We start from the raw sequence: 26,303 nt of genomic DNA, 5'->3' as shown, positions 1-26,303 counted from the left end.
ATTAAATGCATTTTACTACTGATTTTATGATGGCAATGCAACTTAAAATGCTAAAACAACAGTTGTGTCCATGGTAATCAATTAAACACTGCAGACATGGCAGACAGAGATCAGATTGAAAAAGAAACTGGAGTATTCTTTAATGGCTACAGATCCGAAGCCTAAAAGCATTTCAGATTCAGTTTCTACTCTTAAAGCTGCATGAGAGAGGGGAGAGGTACAATACGGGTAAAACATGGGAGCAGAGGTGTGTCTTACAGGCGAGGAGCCTTTGAAAATGTGCAGATACACACACTTGAACCTTTTAGTGGGACCTTGATGCCTTGTCTGCTGAAATCCCAGGGAAGACGACCACAACTGAGCCTTAAGGAGCAGGGGGATTCAAAGGGAAGTGTGGAATGGATGTGTGTGTGTGTGTGTGTGTGTGTGTGTGTGTGTGTGTGTGGGGGTATTGGGGAAGAGGGGTAAAGTACTCTGGCAGAAGACTACTCTGAAGTCTCTATTTCGTTACATGAGAGAAATAAGGAACCTGTAGTCACTTACATTTGGCCTGGGTGATGGTGTCTCCTAAGGTAGCCTTGATGTAGTATTGGCTGTAATCAGGAAGCACTAAAGCAAGGCTGAAGAGAGAGAGAAAGAAAGAGAGAGAAGATATGAAAGAGAGTGGTAAAACAGAAGTGAAGTGTTTTGCAGAATTTACTGAATTCTTGAAATCTTGTCTCGGTATTGTTGCAATAGAAATCTTTTAGTGATGTAAATGGCTCCCCCTTCTGGTTGACTCAAACATCACTGCTCATTTTTCCATACAATTCATAACAATCCATTCATCCTCCATTCATCGATCCATATAAACATGTTTTTATTTGGATGTATAATTGTGTTACCTGTAATCAGTGCCGTTGACTGGACCGTAAGTGTATGTTCTCAGGCCTTGGTCTATATAACGCTGTAGATGAGAGATAATAATAAACATCACAAACACCAGACCCAGCAACTCCATCTTTTTCATCGAGTGTGATCAGCTCTATGCTGTAAAGGATTCCATAAACACCTCTAGTGATCTATTTATCTCCGGATTAATGATAATATTCATTTTATGATAATTGAATGCAGCAGCTTTTTAAGAATTGTCAAAAAAAATTGCTGCACCCATAAGAAATGAAATGTACAGAAATGAAACATGATGGGTAATAGTGCAAAACTTTCACGGAGTGACCGTGTTGTCTTAGTGAAGACTACCAATAAATCTGTGTGTGAATTGTGTAAAGCTTTTAAGCTGTATAAGATGTATTCATCTCTGCAGTTTTACAATACAATTTTACTAGTGCTCTCCAAAAATAATATCATTGAAAAAGTTACTTTTTTAATAAATTATATATATATATATATATATATATATATATATATATATATATATATATATATATATATATATATATATATATATATATATATATAATATAAATGTTTTACACACAGAGTGATCTATTTTAAATCTTTTTGTTTTTATTGTTGATTATTATGGCTTACAGCCAATAAAAAACAAAAATCAGTATCTCAGAAATTTTAAATATAATATATAAGACCAAAATGTACTTTTGGCAGTGTTGGCAGTGTGCCAAGTCCTGCTAGAAAACAAAATCTGCATCTCAATAAAAGTTAGTAGAGGGAAGCATGAAGTGACTTGGAATTTTTATAACACAGTGGATCAACACTAGCAGATGACATGTCTCTCTAAACCATTGCTGATCATCAGTATCAGTATCAGTATCAGTATCAGTACAATTTTTCATTTCATTTGAGACCATAGTCTGGAAACACACAGTCAGAGCTGCTTGATTGAGGTCTAGTGTGAAGTTTCCACAATCAGTGATGGTTTGGAGAGACATGTCATCTGCTGTTCATGGTAATTGGTGTTGATGATATTTGCTCATATCAGTTTTAATTTTATCATTTATTATTTCCTGGAAATATTTTTCTTCCTTCCAAACAGCAATCTGACACTTTCTTCTGGGTGCAACTATTTCTTTGACAATGAAAGAAGAATCGGTTCCACTTTAAAATGAGACTACCTTTATAAAGGGTTTATAAATGGTTTACAATTAGTTTATTAATGGTTACTAATTAGGTTGTAAATGCCTTAAAAATCATATTAATAATCAGTTATAACACATACTTAGAAAGAGCAACAATGACCTGTTGTTTGTTAAATAGTGAACCCACCGCCATCTGTATTGTTGCCCTTTAGACGTATGTTATAACTGATTATTAATGATTTTTAAGGCATTTACTACCTAATTAGTAACCATTTAATAAACTAATTGTAAACCATTTATAAACCCTTTATAAAGGTAGTCTTATTTTAAAGTGGTACTGAAGAATCAAATGACACATGAATGAATAACTTTTCCTTCTATCATGTTGAACCTGAAAACACATGACACAGCTATGATTGGATGACAAATCTAAGCAACATTACCTCATCCTGGGACTTCACCAGAGTGTAGATGGTCTGTTGGCCTTTCTCTGCTTTTATCATTTTCATTCTGATCTATATTCAGACAGAAAAAGGATGTATATAAACATATCATCTTCAGAAACAGCAAACAGTTCAGCTCTACACAATCACTTTCTTCATTACAAACAGTAATGTACACTTTTATATAAAGTGTTTCACACCAAATGTGTTTCAGAGTGGAGAACTGCCACTTTTTAAAAGTTTTTTTTTTTTACTGAACCCTACAGAGTACTCCTCAAAAACAAAGTAAATGCAGAAATTATACATTAAACTGCCTTTGTTTTTTTATACAGAACAGCACAGCACAGCATATGCTCTAAAATTCCAACAGTGTTTCTAACATTGTTTTATTAACATACATGACATCAGCAAGTACACCACTACTTCATTTAGGTATTGAGCTGAAGAGCTTTTCTTGCTATAAAAAACTGAAATTATAAACTGTTCCTTATTTTCGTAATAAATAATTATTTTCCTGGATAAAGAAGTTATTTTCTCTACATTTACCTGTAGAGCTATTTTTGCTAGCTCCATGTACAGCATTAATTGCTTGTACATTCATTGCTGGTACATATCAGCATTACAAGTCAAGGACATTTCTCAGAGGCACCTGTTCACTTTCCTGCAGATATGTTATAATTGTACTTTTAATAGTTTTGCACTTTTTTATATTTTACTGCTGTAGATAATCATGTACTTACTTGTAAATAATACTCATAACACATTACTGATTAACATGTGCATATTTCCATCCTGGATGTAAATTTAACACCGATTTAATATTTCGATTTAGCTAGTTAATTTCTCGCTTTATCGTATATTTTTGACTTATCTTTACGCAGCATACTTCGCGAGGAGCAAAGAAAGAATTTCATTGTACATTTTATTGAGGAATTTTTTACTGTGCACATGACAGTAAACTCTTTGAATCTTAAATCTTTGAATCTATATACATGAAAGGGACAGAAGAAGCCAGACTTGTAAGTTAAGACACCAGCAGTTTTACCAGTTCTGCACTGTAAGAAAATCTTCCAATCACTGTTTATTCTGTTTTTCTTATATATGAATAAGCTGCCTACTACTATCACATTCAGATCTTATTGAAGCTGTAATCCTACTATTGTCTCTTGGCGGTTAGTTGAAGGGAAACGTAAATAATAATAAAAAAAAAAGATAAAATAAAATAAAGATATCTGATAAATTTTACCTCCACTTTGATCTCGTTTTCCAACTCCGCATCCAAGAAGTCTAATGTCACCGGCTCCTGAAACTTGTTGTTCTGTCAAGAGAAAGCATCTGAATCTGATTAATTGGGTTTCCTGGCAAAGGCCTGATAAACATTTCTCTGAACGAAAAAGGCTTCGCATCGTAACTACAGTTTACCAGCAGACTTGATAACTGTAAATATTTGGCCAGATGAGAATGAGGAGCTCAGGATAAATGATGTGGTGAAGTCATCTGACCTTTCGATGCAACACATAAACAAGAAAACCTGCAGTTTACTTTATAGGAACGATCATAGTGGAAATGAACAGAACCGTTTTTCTGCGCTAGAAATGCACACTCTCTCCGCTTTTAGACTCTTTGCCCCGTTTTTCTGCTCTAGAAATGCGCGCTCTCTCCGCTTTTAGACTCTTTTGCCCCGTTTTTCTGCGCTAGAAATGCGCACTCTCAGCTTTTAGACTCTTTTGCCTCGTTTTTCTTCGCTAGAAATGCGCACCCCCTCAGCTTTTAGACTCTTTTGCCCCGTTTTTCTGCGCTAGAAATGCGAATGCTCTCCGCTTTTAGATTCTTTTGCCCCGTTTTTCTGTGCTAGAAATGCGCACTCTCAGCTTTTAGACTCTTTTGCCTCGTTTTTCTTCGCTAGAAATGCGCACCCTCTCCGCTTTTAGACTCTTTTGCCCCGTTTTTCTGCGCTAGAAATGCGCACCCTCTCCGCTTTTAGACTCTTTGGCCCGTTTTTCTGCGCTAGAAATGCACACCCTCTCCGCTTTTAGACTCTTTTGCCCCGTTTTTCTGCACTAGAAATGCGCACCCTCTCCGCTTTTAGACTCTTTGGCCCGTTTTTCTGCGCTAGAAATGCGCACCCTCTCCGCTTTTAGACTCTTTTGCCCCGTTTTTCTGCGCTAGAAATGCGCACCCTCTCCGCTTTTAGACTCTTTTGCCCCGTTTTTCTGCGCTAGAAATGCGCACTCTCTCCGCTTTTAGACTCATTGGCCCCATTTTTCTGCGCTAGAAATGCGAACGCTCTACGCTTTTAGACTCTTTTGCCCCGTTTTTCTGCGCTAGAAATGCACACCCTCTCAGCTTTTAGACTCTTTTGCCTCGTTTTTCTGCTCTAGAAATGCGCGCTCTCTCCGCTTTTAGACTCTTTTGCCCCATTTTTCTGCGCTAGAAATGCGCACCCTCTCCGCTTTTAGACTCTTTTGCCCATTTTTTTGCACTAGAAATGCACACCCTCTTCGCTTTTAGACTCTTTTGCCCCGTTTTTCTGCGCTAGAAATGCGCACTCTCTCCGCTTTTAGACTCATTGGCCCTGTTTTTCTGCACTAGAAATGCGCACTCTCTCCGCTTTTAGACTCGTTGGCCCCATTTTTCGGCGCTAGAAATGCGAACGCTCTCCGCTTTTAGACTCTTTTGCCCCGTTTTTCTGCGCTAGAAATGCGCACCCTCTCAGCTTTTAGACTCTTTTGCCTCGTTTTTCTTCGCTAGAAATGCGCACCCTCTCAGCTTTTAGACTCTTTTGCCCCGTTTTTCTGCGCTAGAAATGCGCACTCTCTCCGCTTTTGGACTCTTTGGCCCGTTTCTGAAACCTAGCGTTCAAACTTTGAATCTCATATTATAAAAACCTGCTTAACAGCGGGCCAACTTTTATTCTATTTCTAAAATATCTCGCGGGCCGCTCCAAAAAAGGAAACGGGCCGCAAATGGCCCACGTTTGGACACCCCTGCACTAGACTAGGTCATGCAGAGAGAGAAGAAGAGACAGTGGGGAGTGGGGGAAAGCAAAAAAGAAAGCAGGGGGCAAGAAAAAGATGAAAGTTTTTTTGTGTACCTCTGGTTGAAGGTTGGGATGAAGCAGCACGTATCCATTGGGGTCGATGGCAAAGTAATATCCATTAGGTCCAAACTTTCAGAGCAAAGGAAGTGAGATCATGACTTTTTGAGATTCATATCAAACAGACAATCATATAAGGCAGGAAAAGTACATTGCCACAGGGCGATGCATAATGCATCTATGCACAAATGTAGCCAAGTGATTTGATTACAAAACAAAACAAAAAAAAAACACAATAATAACAATAGTCCAGGTGGACCAGGTTGTGAAACAGACCGTCTCTTTTAAAGGTCATGTCTTACAGTGTAGCGTGGAGTCAGTCTTTTGATGTCGTTTAACGACACATCGATGGCCATCACTCCCAGTATAAGCTGATTTTCATTGCTCAGTTGCTGCTGCTAAAAAAAAAAAAAAAACAGGTGTTAGCACAGAATCATGTACTATGAAACAAGGCTGTTGTGAAAACCTGGTAGTATTCAGACATTCTCCTGAGTGCCCAAACAGTTGCTCACAATTTTACATTTTACAAATGTTTATAACTAAACGTATGATGTATAAAGTTCTGATATCTTAGTTCTAAAAGTGATACAACAGTCAAACTGTGTTTGAAATAGAAGCTAATGCATAGCTTTGAGATGATACAGACTAAAAATTAAATCTAATAATAAAAATAATGTATTTACCTGTAATTAGTCATGAAGCTGTGTATCCAATCATCAGTGATAACTCTAGACTAAAATTGTGAAACCACTTTAAAATAAGACTACCTTTATAAAGGGATTATAAATGGCTATTAATCTTGTTGCAAATCCTTTAAAATCCTGTTAATAGTCAGTTATTAAATGTACAATAACACATAAAAAGAAATTGCAACAGTGAACAGAAAATATAGATTCCATAATCATTTGTTCTATCAAACCTCAGATCTTTCTAGATACTAATCTTAGTTTGTGTTTCACATCAATCAGCATTAAACCTGACATATTAATATATTTACTATAAATTCAATGCCTACGTTGAATTAAATGACCAAGCAAACAAAAGATTACTGTTGCCTTTTTAACTGATATGTTTTAACTGCTAATAAATGTTTTTAAGGGCTTTTACAACCTGATCAATAATAATTAATAATAATCATAATAATTTATAAACCATTTATAAACCCTTAATAAGGGTAGTCTTATTTTAAAGTGGTACCAAAATGGTTAAATTCAGATTTTGAGCTAGGCATGCTTCCTACAAATTTTTTTTAAATTTTTTAACTTTTACTGAGTTTATATTAAGATTAGTGTTCATGATTTAAAATTTGGTCCATGAATTGAGATGCGTCTTACTTTGTTCCTGACAGTTTTTATGCCAGTCTTGTTAAACACTGGAAGTGTTCCTGTTATGACCAGCCCAAGCTCCTGCAACACAGCCACAGCAAAGAGAAAAGAAACACTCAGTTGCAGGTAATATAAATAAATCTGGATTAAAAAGTTGTGAAATTAAAACAAGGAGATGACGAACCAGTGCATCCTGATATACATTGGTCCACTGCACCTTCTTTGCTGCTTTGTCAGCTTTTACCATAGGTCTTCCCAGCACATCCAGATACTCCTGCAGAGATAGCAGTCAATTTATTAAAAAAAAAAAGAATGATTGATTTACTACAGTTAATAATAATAATGTGAACACCTGAGAATATATTAGCCCCTGTTTATTAGAAATATCAGCAAGCTGTCATAATGTCACGTTTTTGCCCTGTTCTGTGTCTCTCCTGTCTGTCTGTCTGTTTTTCCTGCCCTCCTGTTTTTATATCGTCGCTGTCCAATGAAAAACACTTCTCCATTTTTGTCGATTTTTAGTTTACTACATAATTTGAACGGACAATCTGTCCCTTACACTGTACCGAAATTTCTTGATGAACGGACCTATAGAAATACTTCAAAATGACCTAAAATAAACTCTTTTTACATTAACTTCCACTGAAAGTTTATAAGGTTTTTTTCTCTCTCCTGTAAAGTTGCTGTTTTAGAGATAAGTGTTTTTCATTGGACAGCGACGATATAGACCTTTCTTAGCACATGACCCTCTCTGTGTTCTCCTCGTCTCCGCCCATGTCTTCAGTGCTCTCACTTCAGTGCTCCGCCCCCTCATTACCTGTCCCCAGGTGTTGCCCGTTTCCTGCTACCTCCATGTGTATAAAAGTCCTTGTATTTTAGTGTTAGTTTGTTGGTTCTTGTACACTTTACATCTGTTAGGTTGTAGGTTTTTCTTTGTTTTTAGTCTTTGTGTATTTTGTAGTTCTCATAGTTACCCTGTCTGTTTATTTGACAGCCAAAATATACCCTTTTTGTTGACAATATCAGCTAGTAAAATCAGATAAAAGCCTATGTTTTTTAGCAATATTAACAAAAATCACCTTAGTTGGCAGCAGTATCAGCTATAATAGTCACTATTTATTAACTATATTAGCTTGTTTTAATAAGCTGTGTTCCATTTTACCTGGGGCATGATTACACTGGGTTTAGATGCACAAAATACTGCGTAATATGTTGTGTCCACTGATACCAGGCTGACACAATAGCTAACCTGTGGCAATGCTAACAATAATAGCTGTTTAAGCGAGAATGCAGCCAACTTAGGTGTGATGTCATTCCCAGCTCTGCCCCTGAACATCAAAGGGAAATGGAACGCAGCCAGAGTCACTGTTTTGGACCCTTGACCAAAGCCCTTAACCCTCACTGCTCCCTAGATGCCAGAGAGACGGCTGCCCACCATGCTGGGCATGAGTTCCCACAATTCTAGTGTGCTTACTGCACAGATAGGTTAAAGGTAGGTTAAAATTCAATCTGTGCTATAAGTACAGGGGTTGGACAAAAACCTGAAACACCTGGTTTTAAAGACCACAATAATTTATTGTCTCGATAGACAGTTCTGGTGGAAACAGGAGAGTTGAGGTGCACATTGAATTCTGCCGTGATTTGGGTTCAGCCGTGGTTTTATGTTTTTTTTTTTTTAATCGGGGTTAGCACCCGAACATCCCTTTCAGACAGCTTCCTCTTGCGTCCACAGTTAATCCTGTTTGATGAGGTTCGTCCTTCTTGGTGGTATGCTGACATTACCCTGGATAACGTGGCTCTTGATACATCACAAAGACTTGCTGTCTTGGTCACAGATGCTCCAGCAAGACGTGCGCCAACAATTTGTCCTCTTTTGAACTCTGGTTTGTCACCCATAATGTTGTGTGCATTGCAATATTTTTGAGCAAAACTGTGCTCTTACCCTGCTGACTGAACCTTCACACTCTGCTCTTACTGGTGCAATGTGCAATTAATGAAGATTGACCACCAGGCTCCTCCAATTTAGCCATCAATCCTCCCACACTAAAATGACAGGTGTTTCAGTTTCATTGTCTAACCCCTGTATATGGTTGCCTTTCTTGTCTTGTCTATAATAGTGTCTGTTTTTTTTAATATCAGCTATAATAGCCCTCGTTTCAGGGTTTCCTGCAGTGCTTTATATTCAGAGTGGCCTCAGTCTTTAACACTTTTGTGTACTCAATAATCCGGTCATGACCTGATTTTCGGCTCATTATACTAGATTTACCTGTGTGTTGATTCTGATGGCACCGATGGAGGGAATCTCGTAGTAATATCCTTAAGAAAAATCACAAATAATTTTTACAGATACAACAAAATATGTACATAGGGTAAGTGAGTTAATTTTTGAATGTAACCTAATTGTTAATATGCTAAAAACTAAATAAATGTTTCATTCAATTTAACAAACAGTGCATCACCCTAAATTGTGATGTCATTTAAATAAAAATGTTATTTGAAGTGTGTTTTGTGGTCGCACTAGTGAGTGAGTGATGTATTATTCATGTAGCAACATAAACAAATTTCAGTTGAGTGATTAATCAGTAAAATATTACCTTTATTGGTGCAGGCCATCCACTGGATAGGTCCTTTATCATAATTGTGTTGTCCCACAGAGAACGTGAAGATGCGGACCTGATGAGGTTAAAATGTAACTCGGCATTAGAGCTTTCGTCCAGTCAGAAGTGTTTACATCTGCGTTAGTGTGTATGTGTGTTGGTCTTATCACCTTGCGGGCCTTGTTCATCTCTTCAAAGACCTCAGACGCTCTATCTTCCCCTCCGTCCGTGAAGAGCATGATGATTTTATTGCAGTTTGCTCTTGTGTTGTTCTTCTACAGTACAAATAAACAAAATTACATTACATATCTCTAGAAAATATGTAAATAATCCTATCAACAACATTCTAATGTCCACCATAGAACAACTTGCATCTAACTAACAGATGCAGCATAAAAGCAGATTTCTTTTCCTTTTTCAGGAAAGGGTTTTCAACACTGATCCTGGAACTGCCCTGCTACATCTATTTTAGCATTTTCCTGCTCTAACAGACTCCGTCAACTCAGGAAGGGCTTGGTCAGAAACTGATGATTTTAATCAGAATGTGCAAAGCAGAGGTGGGTAATCCTTTGTGCCCAAAAATTAGCAACACTTCATTATTTAATAAATAGCCATAGTATTAAATTTGTAATTTACATTTAATTTATTTACATCTAAAACATGTATCATTAATAATAGTTCTTGAATGTATTATTTATGATCATATCAATAATTGATTGCATCTGATAATAGAGTAGACTAATTCAGCATCATTACAGTTTATATTGCTACAGCTAAAACAGACAGCTTTAGAGAATATACAGAAAAAAGTAAAGAATGGAAAAAAAAAGCTGGTGAACTATTTAAATATATGTGGATTCTGCATTCAAAAGCCAAAAGTTAAATAATAAAAATAAATATATAATTGTATATAAAAAATATGATAAATAATAAAAATGATGATGATCCTTATTTTTTATTAACGCAATATTATTGCTAATTTTATTTTTCAGAAGAATAGGAGAATAAAAGAATATCTGAGGTCCTCCAGGCCCAGGCATAAGAACCACTGCTTTAGATCAGTGAGCAGTGTAATGTTTGACAACCAGCAGATGGCGCCATCTACTGTTTTAGTTCATCCCATTAAAAAAAAAAAAAACATGGGCAAATAAAGGCTTTATTTCTAGTTTATAGATGACCCTTTTTACTCTTTAGCAAATCCTTCAGCTGAACTGAAACGGAACTGCACAATCAATAGTAAGTTAAATTGTAAGTAAATTAGCTTGAATGCATTTTTTTTACTAATCCTTTTCAACTAAGTAATCGAAAATAAATAAATAAATAAAAAATAAATAAAAAATAAATAAATAATAATAATAATATATATATATATAATATATATATATATATATATATATATATATATATATATATATATATATATATATATATATATATATATATATATATATATATATAGCAAACAAACCTTTTTACTGCCATTTTGATTAATGTGGAAGCATAAATAGCAGCCTTAAGCCATTTCCGGTCCCATTGTACAGCATTTTACAGACTATAAGGCACACTATCAATAAACGTCCATTTTCTGGTCTATTTTCATACACTGGATTATAAAGCACATTATGCGACTTAAGGAACAGGGGTGTCTAAATGTTTTTCTTTTAATGCATCAGGTCTCGCCGCTAACTGTGCTAAGCACTAGCTCTTTTGGCATTCAGAGGTAAATATGTTGGACTGTAGTCTGCGCGTTTATCAAGTAAAAACAAGCTACATGGGACGAACTGCTAGCTGATAGAGCACTGGCTTAGCAAAACACTGAGGGTTCCTTAGTGAAGAGCTCTTGGGCAGCGTTTTCTAGTGGCAAGTGCTGCTAACCATGTGTAGCCATGCTGCTAACCGCGCGGAAATATTGAAAATCTAAGATTACTGTGAATAAACTGAATCAAATTAATCACCCAAATAAACAGTTTTCAGGAGATATATCTGTGTAGATTTACAACATGGGGACACCTCTTTTTCTGACTATTGTGTGCCGGTGTGTGTGAAATTAGACCAGAAAATAGATGTCATAAACTTGTTTGCCATTTAAATACAGCTGCTGTGGCTGTGGTCTTTGGCATTGTGGGAGGTGTGCAGGATCACATACGGGTCTAAAGTATTAAACTTTAGCATGAAGCGGTATTCTATGCACAATAGTCTTTAGAAACATCTTAACATGTTATCTGTGCTGAAGCTCAGTAAAAATTGAGGGAGACTGAAAATCAGTGAGCGCCTTGTTAAACAGTGCAGGTGGAACTACAATAATGCCTATAGATCCAGTTCTCTAACAAATACTGTCAAAACTATTTACATAAGTTTTTTTTATTTGGGTAAACATCACAGTTGTGTCTTTAATCATGAGCAATGGCAAGCTATAAAATCAATGCTTTTCGGAAACCCATTTTTTCCAGTAATTAACAAGGTTGCTGCAATATAAATAAAGCAACACAAACCGCATCGAGTTGCTCGAAGGCCATCTTGAAGCCTTTCTTGTAGTCGGTGGTGCCGTTGGCTGTGATATTCTGCACTGCCTTCTTCAGGATCTTCTTGTTGCGAACGTTGGCCTGGACAAGGTTCTGAAAGCAGGCCGCTGGTTTGGCCTCATTGCTGAACTGAGATGACAGAAAAAAAGAGCTGATTACATCAGTGCTTACTATATCAAAGCTCATAACACGTACTGTAGACTTAATAAACATCGGGCTTTGTCGTATTATCGCCTTACTGAAGTACACAGTAGACACAGAGGAAAGAACGTTACTAATAATAATAAAAATACACGAACAGTACCAGTCAAAAGTTACAAACTCTCTCATTACATATTTTTATTTTTTACTTTTTTCCTACTGGTATCTGATTAACTTATTCTTTGCAACTATTGGTCTTCCTTTTCTGGGGCAGGTCTGATGAGGGCCAGTTCCATCATAACATTTTTGATGACTGCGCTTGAGGATACTTTCAAAGTAGTTCTTGCCATAATATGTTTTAGAACTATTCATTATATACCAACTCTACTTCTTCACAACTGATGCTCTCAAACACATTAAGAGACAAGAAATTAATTAAAAGCTATTAACTCTAAACAAGTTCAGCACAGCTGTTAACAGCCTTTCCAGGTGACTCTCTCATAAAGCTAACTGAGAAAATGGCAAGATGTGCAAATCTGTCATCTAATCAAGAGGTGCTACTTTAAAGAATCTAAAATATAAAACATTGTTTTGTTTACTTTTTATTTACAAAATAATTCCATATGTTTTTCTTCATAGTTTGATAGATCTACAATTACATCCACAATGAAAAAACTGAATTCAAGCAGTGTCCAAACTTTTGACTGATACTGTAAATATCAAATTATTTGTGCTTGTTTTTGAATAATTCATAATAGCTACTGAATCATTAATAATAGCTACTGAATAGTTTATAATAGCTACTAAATAATTCAAAGTAGGTACTAAATATCTATAGTCATACTAAATAACTCAATAAACGTGCAGAAAATATATAGTATTTATTCAGTATACAGTACATACTGAAGAATTAACTGTAGTTTAGAATAGTTGAGAATATGTACATCCTGGTTCACAATGTAATAATCAGTAAACAGTAAGTTCATAGAAAATACAAAATAAAAAGTGTAGTTTTGAAGAAGGTAAAGAAGAGAGAAGTGTTGATTTAAAGCACTGTCCTTATACAGATGAAACACCAGCCAGCACACACGCACACACACATCGCACGACGATGAGCATGACGGTATGCATACATGAATCTTTAAGTACGCATGACTTTCTGTGAGCATAATATATATCCTATAAAAGGACGATCTAATTACGTCTGATCTAAGCACTGATTATCATATGTCTTAACAATGATCCAGTCAGACTCAGTCTCCCTCAGCCCTACGGCACACACTCCCACAGCAAAGGACTGTGGGTAATGTCATCGATGACACGCAGAGGAGGGGGAAGGGAAAGTGGTTTAAAGTGTTTAATGAATGGATGACGGATTGAGACATCAGCCAACATGCACACTCCTCCCCACTCCCCCCACTCACTCAGGTCCCCCCTCTCTCTCAGGGTCCCTCCTCTAACGGAAGTATTCTAAAACACTCTGATAAATTACCTCAACTAAAAGTACTTTGGTTTATTGCCACCGATACACTTACGACACTGCTGACAGATTTCATTAGGCAGGATCATACTGCTGACCTCACAGCATAAATTATAGCCCTTAATTAATCAGAGAAATGGAAAGAGAAATCAAAGTAAAACATACGCCACACACATCTTTTATATTTAATTTCCATAAATGCAGCCTCTGCTTATTGCTTGCACCAATAAATTATTGTATTTCTATAGTTAGAGGTGGGCGATATGGCCCTAAAATAATATGATATTTCAGGGAATTTTGCAATAATGATATTCTTGCCACTATGGCAGGAAATCTTTTTTTTTTTATTTAGAAGTAGTTTGTAATGCAACAAAATAATTGCATTGAGGAACCCTAAAATGTTCCAGTAATCCAGGTCGCTATTAGCTTGCGGTTTGTCCCATGTAGCTTGTTTTAACACAGTAAACACACAGGCTACAGTCTGATATACCCACCTCTAAATGGCTAAAAAGCTAGTTCTTAGCACTGTTAGCGGCTTATGCTAATACTGCTCCAGTCTCGAGTCTCTGTGTTGGAGAACTAAACTGAAACTCCCGTATAACGCTGCACTTCAGCAGAGTGACTACACTGCTTCTCACAACCTGACTAGTAAAATTCATACTTAAGGCGCACCGGATTATAAGGCGCACTGATTTTTTTTGGGTGAGGAAAGTGCACCTTATCTGCTGTTGCTTTTGTTAGTTGCTTGTTTATGGTTTAATCCACAAGTCTTCTGTCCAGAGTAGTCTGCTTAAAGCAACACATTAAATCTGTTCATAATCTGGATTTGTGCAAAAAAGCTACAACGTTGGATCCCGCTGTGATAATAAAGCTGAGCTTCAGGCTCCATTACTATCGATGTGTTGAGAAATCAAAGCAAGAAGAAACAGGAATTAAACAGTGCAGTTAAGTGATGCTCTCATCCCACCTCCAGAGGGCTTCATTACTCCCTGCCCTTTAATTGACCCCTGCAGTATCTCCATATTAATTACTCAATGAATGAGAACTCAGCCAGAGTAGCTGCATATCAACATGAGCCTCAATGTGTAAAAACACATCACACACACACACACACACACACACACACACACACACACACACACACACACACACACACGTGTTGTGTGAATTTATGTAAGAAGTGGAAAAAGAAGAAGAAGAAGAAGAAGAAGAAAGAGAAAGAGGGCAAAGGGAGAGAAATAACTGAGGAAGAAAAAAAAGAAGAGACAGAGAGGAAAAAAGTAAGAATAAAAAGAGAGAGAGAAGGAAAGAAGAGAAAGACAGAATGAAAAAAGAAGAGTGAGAGGGAAAGAAGAGAGACAGAAAAAAAATAAGACCGAAGAAAAGAAGAGCAAGATAAAGGAAAAGAAGAGAGAACGGAAAAAAGAAGAAGAGTGAGGGAGAAGAAAATAAGACAGAAGAAAAAGAAGAGCTAAAGAATAAAAGCAAAATAGAGGAAAATAAAGGAAGATAAAGGAAAACCAAAAGCAAGTGAAGGGAAAAGAAGAGAGAGGAAAATAAAGAGTGAGAAAGGGAAAAGGAGATAGAGGGACTACAAGAAAAGTGTGTGAGAGAGAGGAGAATAAAAGAGAGGAAAAAATAAGAGAGAAAGAAGAGCAAGAGAGTTGGAAAGAAGAGAAAATGAAAAAAAGAAGAGTGAGGGAGAAGAAAATAAGAGCAAAAGAAAGTGGAAGAAGAGAGAAGGAGGAAAATGGCATGAGAAAAATGGAGAGCAAGAGAAAAAAGAGAGGAAACAGAATAGCAGGAAAGAAGAAAAAAGAGAGGCAAAAGTGCAAGAGACAAGAAAAGAGCTAGATACAAGTAAAAGGAGCTAAAGTGAGTAAAAGAAGAGGAAAAGAGAGTAGATGAAAAAAAAGAGGAAAAAAGAAGCAAGAGAAAAAAGGGAGAGCAAGACAAAGGAAGAGAGAGCTGAAGAGGAAGACAGAGGGAGAGAGGCAGAAGAGAGAAAAGAGAGAAAGAGAAAAAGTGTGTGACAGACTGTATAAGACAGAGAAAGAGTGACGGAAAAGAATGATCTCTTGTTTTACTCACAAAAACGACATTGACGTAATCGTCATCAGAGAGAGTCTCCAGCATCTCGCTAACAGAAGTGCGGATCAGCTTCAGCGTCAGTCCCGACACACTCCCACTCCTACACACAGCAAGAGAGTCCTGTTCACTGCTTATCACACCACACTCAAAGCTAGTTCCACACTTACACCAGTTTATACACGATATTAAAACTGTTGCAAAAGTAGTCGCACCCAGAAGGAAGTGACGAATTGCAATGTTGTTCGGAAGGAAGATAAAAGAGGCCAGAAAAAAAAAAACAAATTATACAAATTTAGACTGATATGGGCAATATTTATTGAGAGTTGCATATGCAAAAGTTGTGTGTAATGCACGTACAGTATAAAGTATAAATAACATGTCAGACGTCTCGCATGGAGTTGTAGAGGTTCTTAACGGTGTCCTGTGATAATACATTTTTGTTTTTTTTATATTCTTTCACAGTTCCTGCAGATGTTGCATTAGAGGTGGAGTGTGATAACATGTCCCATAGCAACCCACACATTTTTTATGAGACCGCAGTGTCCCTGCGGTCTCTGAATCTCTATTCCAGCAGGACAATGCTCGTCCGCATACTGCTGCCATCTTAGGAGCTTATTCATGCAACAATAGGCTGTGAAAAAGCCTGAAATAAAGACAAAATGGTGTGCATCCCACACCATAACACTAGGCCTTCTGTACATGCTCATTTTTGTGCTAATCATGAGGGTATGACAATGGGGGTATAATGACATGGTTATTAGGTGACTTTAGATCCTTTCTGTTGGTCCATTCCTGAAATGCAACTATTGATTTCACCAAATTTAAAACCTTTGGAGGTTGGAAGAAGAAGATGGATGATCACAAGCCATCTAAGATGAACTGCTTGAATCTTTGCACTAGGAGTAAAGGCATAAAGTTATCCAAAAGCAGTGTGTAAGACTGGTGGAGGAGGACATGCCTTAAAACTTAAAACTTTATGAATATGAACTTGTTTTCTTTGCATTATTTGAGGTCAGCCATTTCTCATTTTCTGCAAATAAATGTTCTAAATTACAATATTTTATTTGGAACTATGGAGAAATGTCTGTAGTTTAAAGAATAAAACAACATGTTAATTTTACTCAAATATATACCTATATATAGAAAAATCATAGAAACTGATTCAGAAACTGAAGTCTCTTAATCTTTTCCAGAGCTGTATTTACACAATTTAAAGACAATAATTTTTTTTAATAATGTCACACCTCTTAACTCTCTGTTTTTAAATAGAGCTGCTGTATAAATAGAGGCTTGCTGCCTCTTCCACAATAAAACACCACCATGATCAAGATCCTGTGCAGCTGGTTTATTAGCCCGATCAAAATAGATCAAAGCTACAGATGAGATGCCATGGTGTCGACCTGTCTCTTAAGCAGTGGCTGATACTGATCACTGACACAAACCATCACGCGGAAAAGGCTTCAGATACATGGAAGGATAGACTGGCACTAAAAAGCCATAAAGACCTACTAGTACACTATTATACTGTACTTTATTGGCTAATAACTGCAGTCTGGTCATTGACCAGGAGGTGTGTGGAGTTACAGCAGCTATCATTACGCTGAACTGAAGAGCTCTAAAAGGCCACTTAAGCCATCGCCATACGAGGTCTTACTAATTACACAATAAGGGATTTAAAGGGTTGTTAATGGCTTCACGATATAATGACTCCAACCCTTAAACACAGAGGAGTGTTTGAACTTTTAGGGGACAAAAAGAATACATGAGTCTCTGGATTATCAGAGAGGATTCATTTTTTATTTTCTCTATATGCAAAAAAAGTGTAAAAAATATATATATATATTATATCACGCATCACAGTTTTCTTTTTTTAAATGATCAAATTTTGTCAATACAATTTAGTTGATGAACTGGCAATTGGTTTAATTACTTTTATTAATAAAGTGAATAAAAGATTAAGGCTCATTTTGTGTAAAAGTATTTTGTATCTTATTTGAAAACGGAAAAGAACACAATGCAAAAGGTGTAAACACCTAAAAAAAAATCACTTCTTTAAGGTATTAGACCTTAATTAGCTTGTTAAAGCCATTCTATTATGCATAGTCTATGCTACACCCATTTGCTGTAGCCTGATTTGCACCTTTACAGAAATCTAAATACAGTCTTTCTCACAGAAAATTATTGCAAACACATGTTTTGTTATTGTCAGGCAGTAGCAGGCAAGTATATACCGAGGTGGACGTAAACACAGGTAAGCTGGATTTATTAAATAAACATACAAAGAAACAAACCAAAACAAACGAGAGATAATGATAACATAAACGTGCAAGGAAAAAGGGAAAACAAACAAGGAATTAAACAAGACAGAAAATAAATTAGACAGGACTCGGAAGAATAAACAAAGGAATAAACAGGATACAAACAAGATATAAACATGGAGTAAATAACTACAGGAACCGCAGAAAGACAAAACAAGACAGTGGAATGTGCAAAAACCTACGAGGAAACACTGACAAGAGAACTATATATACACACAGGAACCACACACCTGGGGAAACAGGTAACGAGGGGGTGGAGCTACAAATTACCCACACATGACAGAAAATTATTGGGGAAAACACAGAGACCAGAAACACAGGAAAAACAGAGCAAGGGCATGACAGTTATGTACATGTTTATTTCCTTTGTGTGTATTGGAACAAAAAATGGTGCAAGTTTATAAAAATTACTGACTCAATTAAATTAATATTTGGTTGCACACTCCTTGGAAAAATAACTGAAATCTCTTGCTATAACCATCAACAAGCTTCATACACCTCTCAATTGGAATTTTGGAGCACTCTTCTTCTGCAAACTGCTTCAGGTCTCTCATATTTAAGATCTCTCTACAGGTGTTCAGTGGGATTCAGATCCAGACTCATTGCTGACCACTTCAGAGCTCTCCAGTGCTTTTGTTTCAGCACTGTGGTGCACACATAGGTGTGATTTCTATATTTTCTGTGGCGCGCACATAGGTCTGATTTCTATATTACCTGTGGCGCACACATAGGTGTGATTTTTATATTTCCTGTGGTGCACACATAGGTGTGATTTCTATATTTCCTCTGGCGCACACATAGGTCTGATTTCTATATTTTCTGTGGCGCACACATAGGTCTGATTTCTATATTTCCTCTGGCGCACACAGGTGTGCTTTCTATATTTCCTGAACCTGTTTCCTGCCACAGGTAAGTTGAAATGAGTATCACATGCTTAAAAGTTATTTATCCAGAATTTTGAAAAGGTGCCAATAATATTGTTTGGCCCATTTTTGAAGTTTTGTGTGAAATGATGTCAAATTTGTCAATTTTATGCTTTCTTTTTTATGTTGTTCCAATAAGCACAAATAAGCATGTATAATAAAATGTGTAACTGTAATAATTGCCTAGGAGAAATACATTTTCTGGAAGGATTTTATGAGTGCCAACACTTTCAGTCATGCCTGTATATGCTCTGTAATTGGCCTACTTGGAAACACTATTTCATCCTTCGTTGTCACTTTTTAATTCAGTTTCATGAAGATGGATTATAAATTTTGAATACAATGATGATGAAAACAGTTGCAGATGATGAACCAAATCATCAAATCTAACTGCAAGTACTTGTCCATGTCTGTCAGTGGCCAGAAAAGCAAAGACAAATCATTTAATAAATCTTAATGAAATCTTTCAAAAAAATAAATAAATAAAAAATGAAAATATGAAAAAAAAAAAAATACCAAACACAATTACAAACTGTGATTGTTGCCTATGGTTTTCATTAAATAATGACTAAGCAAGTTAAAAATCTAAAAAAATGTATTGCCAAAGAATCACTGCTATTTATAGCATTTATACTAACAGACATTCTGACCAGGAGTGTCAACATGTTTTCATGCCACTCTAAGTGAATAATACTGCTAATGAAAAAAAGAACAAGATCAATCTCATACGCTGTGAAATCAACAGCTGTTGCTTGTTTTCAGGGTGTAGTATTATCCTGAGCTGTTTAATGACTTTTTAAGACTTAACTTTATTCATTTTTTCTCTCACTTGTTAAATTCCTCTACTTTTATAAGCACCTGTTTAATATTCATAGCACTTCATATCAGATTGCTCTGGAGCAATATTAAAATTAAACAGTCTGTCAATCACGTTTGCCAATTATCTGCTCTGTGCTCTTAGTTAAAAGGTAAAAAATTGATTTATTTTGGCACAGTGCCAAAGTGAGTGCCATGCTCAGCCTTTGAATTTTACAACCTCTTTGTCTCTCAATGTTTCTCCCCATCTCTCTCTCTCTCTCTCTCACACACACACACACATACACTGTTTAAAAGTTTCACTCTTTCTACTGAACTTTTCTCTTTTGTTGCTTTATACATATATAAAAATGATAAATTCTCTCTATCATTTATATTGTTGCCTTAAAATCTAATCATCTCCTTTATAACCAGAGGCATAAAAGCTTTCTGTTCAAAATCGAAGACTAGTAGAGTAGTAGTATATACAGCTCTGGAAAAAAATAAGAGACCACTTTAAATGATGAGTGTCTTTAATTTAACCAAATTAAAAACCTCTGGAATATAATCAAGAGGAAGATAGATGATCACAAGCCATCAAACCAAACTGAACTGCTTAGATTTTTGAAATCTAATTTTTTAAAGTTATCCAAAAGCAGTGTGTAAGACTGGTGCAGGAGAACATACCAAGATGCATACAAATGTGATTCCACCAAATATTGATTTCTGAACTCTTAAAACTTTATGAAAATGAACTTGCTTTCTTTGCATTATTTGAGGTCTGAAAGCTTTGCATTTAATTTGGAATTTGGGAGAAATGTTTAGTGTATAGAACAAAACAACAATGTTCGTTTTACTCAAACATATAAATACCTAAAAATATGTAAACAGTATTTTAGATAATTGTGCAAGGAACAGTGCTCAATAACTGCAATTCCATACACACTGTTAGCCCTTTCAGACCTCTGGAACTCTGAACTCTGGAACTGGAATTGGTTCCATTCAGATTTATAAGAACCTTTCATGCTTTTCAGCGAACCAGCTTGTGCTTGCACCAGTTCACAGAATCACAGAATACGAGTTGCACAACGGCTCTGGGTTCACACTGAAGAACTGAACTGAAGAAGTACTGTTCTTGAATTACAGCTGGAAACAATATTTTCTGGTTCCAGAACCGGTTTTTATTTGTTAAAATGTGCAGAACTGTTCAAATCTAGGTGCAGGAACTGGAATGGAGAGCGGACTGCTGCATGTGAAAAATGTAGAGATATTTCAAACTATTATTAATTAAAACTTTTTTATCTTAAAAGACGTATAATTGATTTGTTATATGTTATTTTTATTTTATGATTGCATTTTAAGGGCTTAAAATGACAATAATAATAGTGTTTATCATTTCTATGATCATTCGCAAAAAAAAAAAAAAAAAGTATATGTAAAAGGTTTTTAACAACAAAAAAATAAAAAAGACAAAAGACTTCACTTACGCATCCACCAGAATCAGCATGTCCTTAGGTGAGGCAGCACCCTGTATGTACCTGTGTATCACACACACACATACAAACACACATAATTGTGTTCATTAATTCATTAAGTGATTCCATTGATTGCATTAGCGTAGTTAAACACTTGCATGCATTAAGTTAATGTGCGTCCTGCAGTTCTAATTAAAAAGGAACAGAAGGCCTGAGAGCCAGTGGAGTCCGTCCCGTGGGGTCAGTGGAGGGTGGGGGCAGTGGTGGCTCAGCTGTTAGAGCACCAAGTTATTGATGACAGTGTTGTAGGTTCGATACCCGTGCTTGGAAAGGCATCATCGGATCTCTAAGCAAGGCCCCAACCCCCCAGTACCCCTCAGGAATCACAGTGATGCACGCACACTGTACTGTACATAAAAGTGCATATATTCAGGTGTTGGACAATGAAACTGAAACACCTGGTTTAAGACAACACTAATTAATTTGTGGTGACTGACAGTTCTGGTGGAAACAGGAGAGTTGAGGTGCACATTGAATTCTGCCGTGATATGGGCAGCCGTGGTTTTATGTTTTTTGGATACAATCCGGGTTAGCACCTGAACATCCCTTTCAGACAGCTTCCTCTTACAGCGTCCACAGTTAATCCTGTTGGATGTGGTTGGTCCTTCTTGGTGGTATGCTGACATTAACCTGGATACCGTGGCTCTTGATACATCACAAAGACTTGCTGTCTTGGTCACAGATGCACCAGCAAGACATGCACCAACAATTTGTCCTCTTTTGAACTCTGGTATGTCACCCATAATGTTGTGTGCATTGCATCTTGAGCAGAACTGTGCTCTTACCCTGCTAATTGAACTTTCACAATCTGCTCTTACTGGTACAATGTGCAATTAATGAAGATTGGCCACCAGGCTGCTCCAATTTAGCCATGAAACCTCCCACACTAAAATGACAGGTGTTTCAGTTTCAGAGCATATGCTCTGTAGGTGACCCTGTATGTCTGTTGTGATAGCAAAAACATTGTATCTCTTCTAAAAGGAGGGGGTGTATGATGGATGACCATGTAGCCCTAACACTTTAGCCTTTATCTTTGGCTTGTAAACTAAGCCAACAAAGCTTTAAACCCAGGAATCAACACACAGATATCTGGCTCTACATTGTCAAATGAAGAAAGACTTTCAAAATGACCCCCTAATGTCCACATTGTCATGTCATGTGTACACACACACACACAGGGTATTTACTCACCATGGTCTCCTCCGTACATCATACAGGTCGATTTTACCAGCCGTTTTCTTTGTTTCTATCCATGGAGAGGCTGAATAGGTTATAGAAAAAGAAATATAGAGCATTGGGTCTGTTATTATGTCATAGCAATCTCACAATGACCTTTGGGGATTAGATCTGATTTTGGAGAGTATATCAGGTTATGTAATGTGACCAATAAACATTCTAAATGCTTTAAAATCAGAGTCATGGTGCAATGGAATAGCACTGCCATTAGTCTGTGTTTACTGTGTCTGTGTAAGCAAATGTTTTAACCTGTCCTAATGTCTCTGTAACAACACTATGCCCATTAACCTCTATAATAATACATGCTATGAAGCAGGTACAATGCTTTGATAACCTGCCTCTAACAACAAAGCTACAAAAACCTGCCTCTGTAACAAAGCTACAAAAACCTGCCTCTGCAACAAAGCTACAAAAACCTGCCTCTGTAACAAAGCTACAAAAACCTGCCTCTGTAACAAAGCTACAAAAACCTGCCTCTGTAACAAAGCTACAAAAACCTGCCTCTGCAACAAAGCTACAAAAACCTGCCTCTGCAACAAAGCTACAAAAACCTGCCGCGTAACAAAGCTACAAAAACCTGCCTCTGTAACAAAGATACAAAAACCTGCCTCTGTAACAAAGCTACAAAAACCTGCCTCTGCAACAAAGCTACAAAAACCTGCCTCTGCAACAAAGCTACAAAAACCTGCCTCTGTAACAAAGCTACAAAAACCTGCCTCTGCAACAAAGCTACAAAAACCTGCCTCTGCAACAAAGCTACAAAAACCTGCCGCGTAACAAAGCTACAAAAACCTGCCTCCGTAACAAAGCTACAAAAACCTGCCTCTGTAACAAAGCTACAAAAACCTACCGCGTAACAAAGCTACAAAAACCTGCCGCGTAACAAAGCTACAAAAACCTGCCTCCGTAACAAAGCTACAAAAACCTGCCTCTGTAACAAAGCTACAAAAACCTGCCGCGTAACAAAACTACAAAAACCTGCCTCTGTAACAAAGCTACAAAAACCTGCCTCTGTAACAAAGCTACAAAAACCTGCCTCTGTAACAAAGCTACAAAAACCTGCCTCTGCAACAAAGCTACAAAAACCTGCCTCTGCAACAAAGCTACAAAAACCTGCCGCGTAACAAAGCTACAAAAACCTGCCTCTGTAACAAAGCTACAAAAACCTGCCTCTGTAACAAAGCTACAAAAACCTGCCTCTGTAACAAAGCTACAAAAACCTGCCTCTGTAACAAAGCTACAAAAACCTGCCTCTGTAACAAAGCTACAAAAACCTGCCTCTGCAACAAAGCTACAAAAACCTGCCTCTGTAACAAAGCTACAAAAACCTGCCTCTGTAACAAAGCTACAAAAACCTGCCTCTGCAACAAAGCTACAAAAACCTGCCTCTGCAACAAAGCTACAAAAACCTGCCTCTGTAACAAAGCTACAAAAACCTGCCTCTGCAACAAAGCTACAAAAACCTGCCTCTGTAACAAAGCTACAAAAACCTGCCTCTGCAACAAAGCTACAAAAACCTGCCTCTGCAACAAAGCTACAAAAACCTGCCTCTGCAACAAAGCTACAAAAACCTGCCGCGTAACAAAGCTACAAAAACCTGCCTCTGTAACAAAGCTACAAAAACCTGCCTCTGTAACAAAGCTACAAAAACCTGCCTCTGTAACAAAGCTACAAAAACCTGCCGCGTAACAAAGCTACAAAAACCTGCCTCTGCAACAAAGCTACAAAAACCTGCCTCTGTAACAAAGCTACAAAAACCTGCCTCTGTAACAAAGCTACAAAAACCTGGTTCACCTTTGACCTCAACGCTTTTATTCAGCCTTTGTATTTCTGTACTTAGTGTCATCTGATTCTGGCTTTGTGCTCAAAATTCTTGTATCAGAACATGCCTAATTATCACTGTGTAATATTAACAGACAGACATTTCACACGAATTAGCAGGTGTAGTTCTATATTATATTATATATTAGTAAATACAGTGACATATACAATCACACATATACAACTGACCTGGGAAGTATCTAGCCAGTCCAGTAGCGCTGCCAAACACCTGCCACAGCAGTGTGGGGTCCTCCTCCTTATTTTTCTTAAACACTTCATCTAGTGCTTGGGTCCAGTTTAGCTCATTTAGAACAATAGTGGCTGTAATAAAGGAACACACACATACAAAACATACTGGGTTACTGCCAATCTGTAGGAAATTTGTTAAATGGTGGGCAGTGATGTCTAATCTGACCCTTTTTTTCAGTAACGAGTAATCTAACGCGTTACTATTTCCAATCCAGTAATCAGATTAAAGTTACTTATCCAAGTCACTGTGCGTTACTCTCTCTCTCTCCACCTCACACTCACACACAGACACACACACCGCTCCCTTTCCCGTCACCTTTACAATCCTCCCCTGTCTCTCTCTCGTGCTCGGCGTGTCTTTAATTTTCGCCTGTTCTCATTTTTCCGCCAGTTCTCGGGCTCCCCATCTCTTTATAAAGGCGTTTTTCCCGGCCGCATCCCAATTCACTAGCCAGGGCAGCGGTCTGCACAGATCTGATTGGCAGAGGAGAGCGTTTGAAGATTTTGGGCCGCAGAGCGCGTATACCGTAAAGACAAGAAAAGTTCTGAAGCTTTAAATGAACGCTGTCAAAATTAAATACTTTTCAGTAGTTTACTGGTTTGGGTCCGCACTGGACAACGTCTGGGTCTGGACCCGGACCGCAGTCCGCATATATGTGATCCCTGGTCTAGACCATATACACAGTTCTGTTTTATAAAACCACTCTTTGCTGCCCTGCAGAGAACAACAGGTTCACTGTTCAGATTTACAGTGTTAAATATTTCAGGTCAAGAAAGACTTTCTTTATTTTTCTTTTTTATAAAAACAACTATTTATGTTAAGTGAAATCAAGAAAGACCATATTTTATTTTTTATAAAAAAAATAATTTATATTAAGTTAATTCAAGAGAAATGGTCTTTTATTTTTATTAAAAAACTTATTTTTTTCAGGAAATAGTTAAACTTTAAATGTCTAGAGATATTTTGTTGCTGTTAAAAATGCATTTTCAAGTAAAGGGATTATTGGCAAAACTGTTTATAGTTTTGATGTTAAGGCGGCGCCGCAGAGGGAGGTGGTGTGTGCAGCTGCTGAAAGTAAATAATAAAGTAACTTGTAAAGTAACTTAGTTACTTTTAAAATCAAGTAATCCATAAAGTAACTAAGTTACTTTTTAAAGGAGTAATCAGTAATCAGTAATCTGATTACTTTTTCAAAGTAACTATACCATACCCACTGATGGTGGGACTTTGCAGCAGTCATTGGCTGTCTGATATTCTCTAATCATATCAAAATGTTCTCAACTTTACTAAGGCCAAGTCTAAATTGGTGAATCTTCTCAATGAAGTGAATTCAGATAAAAACCTAAAAAAAAAAAAAAAAAATCTTTGCAGTGGTACATCATGTAAGTGTATAGTGTGTGTAAGTGAACAGTGTGTGTATGTGCTCTACTGGGAGCATTGTGATACAGTCTAGCCGCAGCAGGAAGGAAGGACTTGTGGTGAATTTCCTTCTCCCACTTGGGGTGAAACAGTTACTGAAGGACCTGCCCAGACCTGCTGGAGTCCCATAGGGTGAGAGTCATTCTCCAGAATGTGTGTTAACTTTCTTCCACCACCTGTACTGGGTCTATTCAGGACAGAGCTGTACATCTTAATGAGTTTGTCCAATCTTTTTTCCTTTTAGAAAATTAAGTATTACTGCCAGAAAATGTTA

The 26,303-nt window shown here is 37.0% G+C and overlaps 1 protein-coding gene across 1 annotated transcript in view; it reads right to left on the bottom strand.

Annotated features, from left to right (window-relative positions):
* cacna2d1a (calcium channel, voltage-dependent, alpha 2/delta subunit 1a) overlaps window positions 1-26,303 on the bottom strand; it is a 177,651-nt gene that overhangs the window by 48,091 nt on the left and 103,257 nt on the right. The window contains exons 7-22 of the mRNA XM_049474268.1: window positions 24,550-24,681; window positions 22,495-22,564; window positions 21,256-21,306; window positions 15,733-15,832; window positions 11,991-12,149; window positions 9,669-9,773; window positions 9,496-9,574; window positions 9,168-9,217; window positions 7,086-7,175; window positions 6,911-6,982; window positions 5,879-5,971; window positions 5,574-5,648; window positions 3,726-3,797; window positions 2,480-2,551; window positions 885-946; window positions 544-620 (exon numbers count right to left, since the gene is read on the bottom strand). Coding sequence (XP_049330225.1) covers window positions 544-620; window positions 885-946; window positions 2,480-2,551; window positions 3,726-3,797; window positions 5,574-5,648; window positions 5,879-5,971; window positions 6,911-6,982; window positions 7,086-7,175; window positions 9,168-9,217; window positions 9,496-9,574; window positions 9,669-9,773; window positions 11,991-12,149; window positions 15,733-15,832; window positions 21,256-21,306; window positions 22,495-22,564; window positions 24,550-24,681 — 1,359 coding nt within the window. The remainder of the gene's footprint in view (window positions 1-543; window positions 621-884; window positions 947-2,479; window positions 2,552-3,725; window positions 3,798-5,573; window positions 5,649-5,878; window positions 5,972-6,910; window positions 6,983-7,085; window positions 7,176-9,167; window positions 9,218-9,495; window positions 9,575-9,668; window positions 9,774-11,990; window positions 12,150-15,732; window positions 15,833-21,255; window positions 21,307-22,494; window positions 22,565-24,549; window positions 24,682-26,303) is intronic.

The sequence above is a fragment of the Astyanax mexicanus genome, chromosome 2, assembly GCF_023375975.1.
Source record: "Astyanax mexicanus isolate ESR-SI-001 chromosome 2, AstMex3_surface, whole genome shotgun sequence".
Taxonomy (NCBI): domain Eukaryota; kingdom Metazoa; phylum Chordata; class Actinopteri; order Characiformes; family Acestrorhamphidae; genus Astyanax; species Astyanax mexicanus.
The sequence above is the reverse complement of the archived record's forward strand: the minus strand, read 5'-3'. Positions and strand labels throughout refer to the sequence as shown.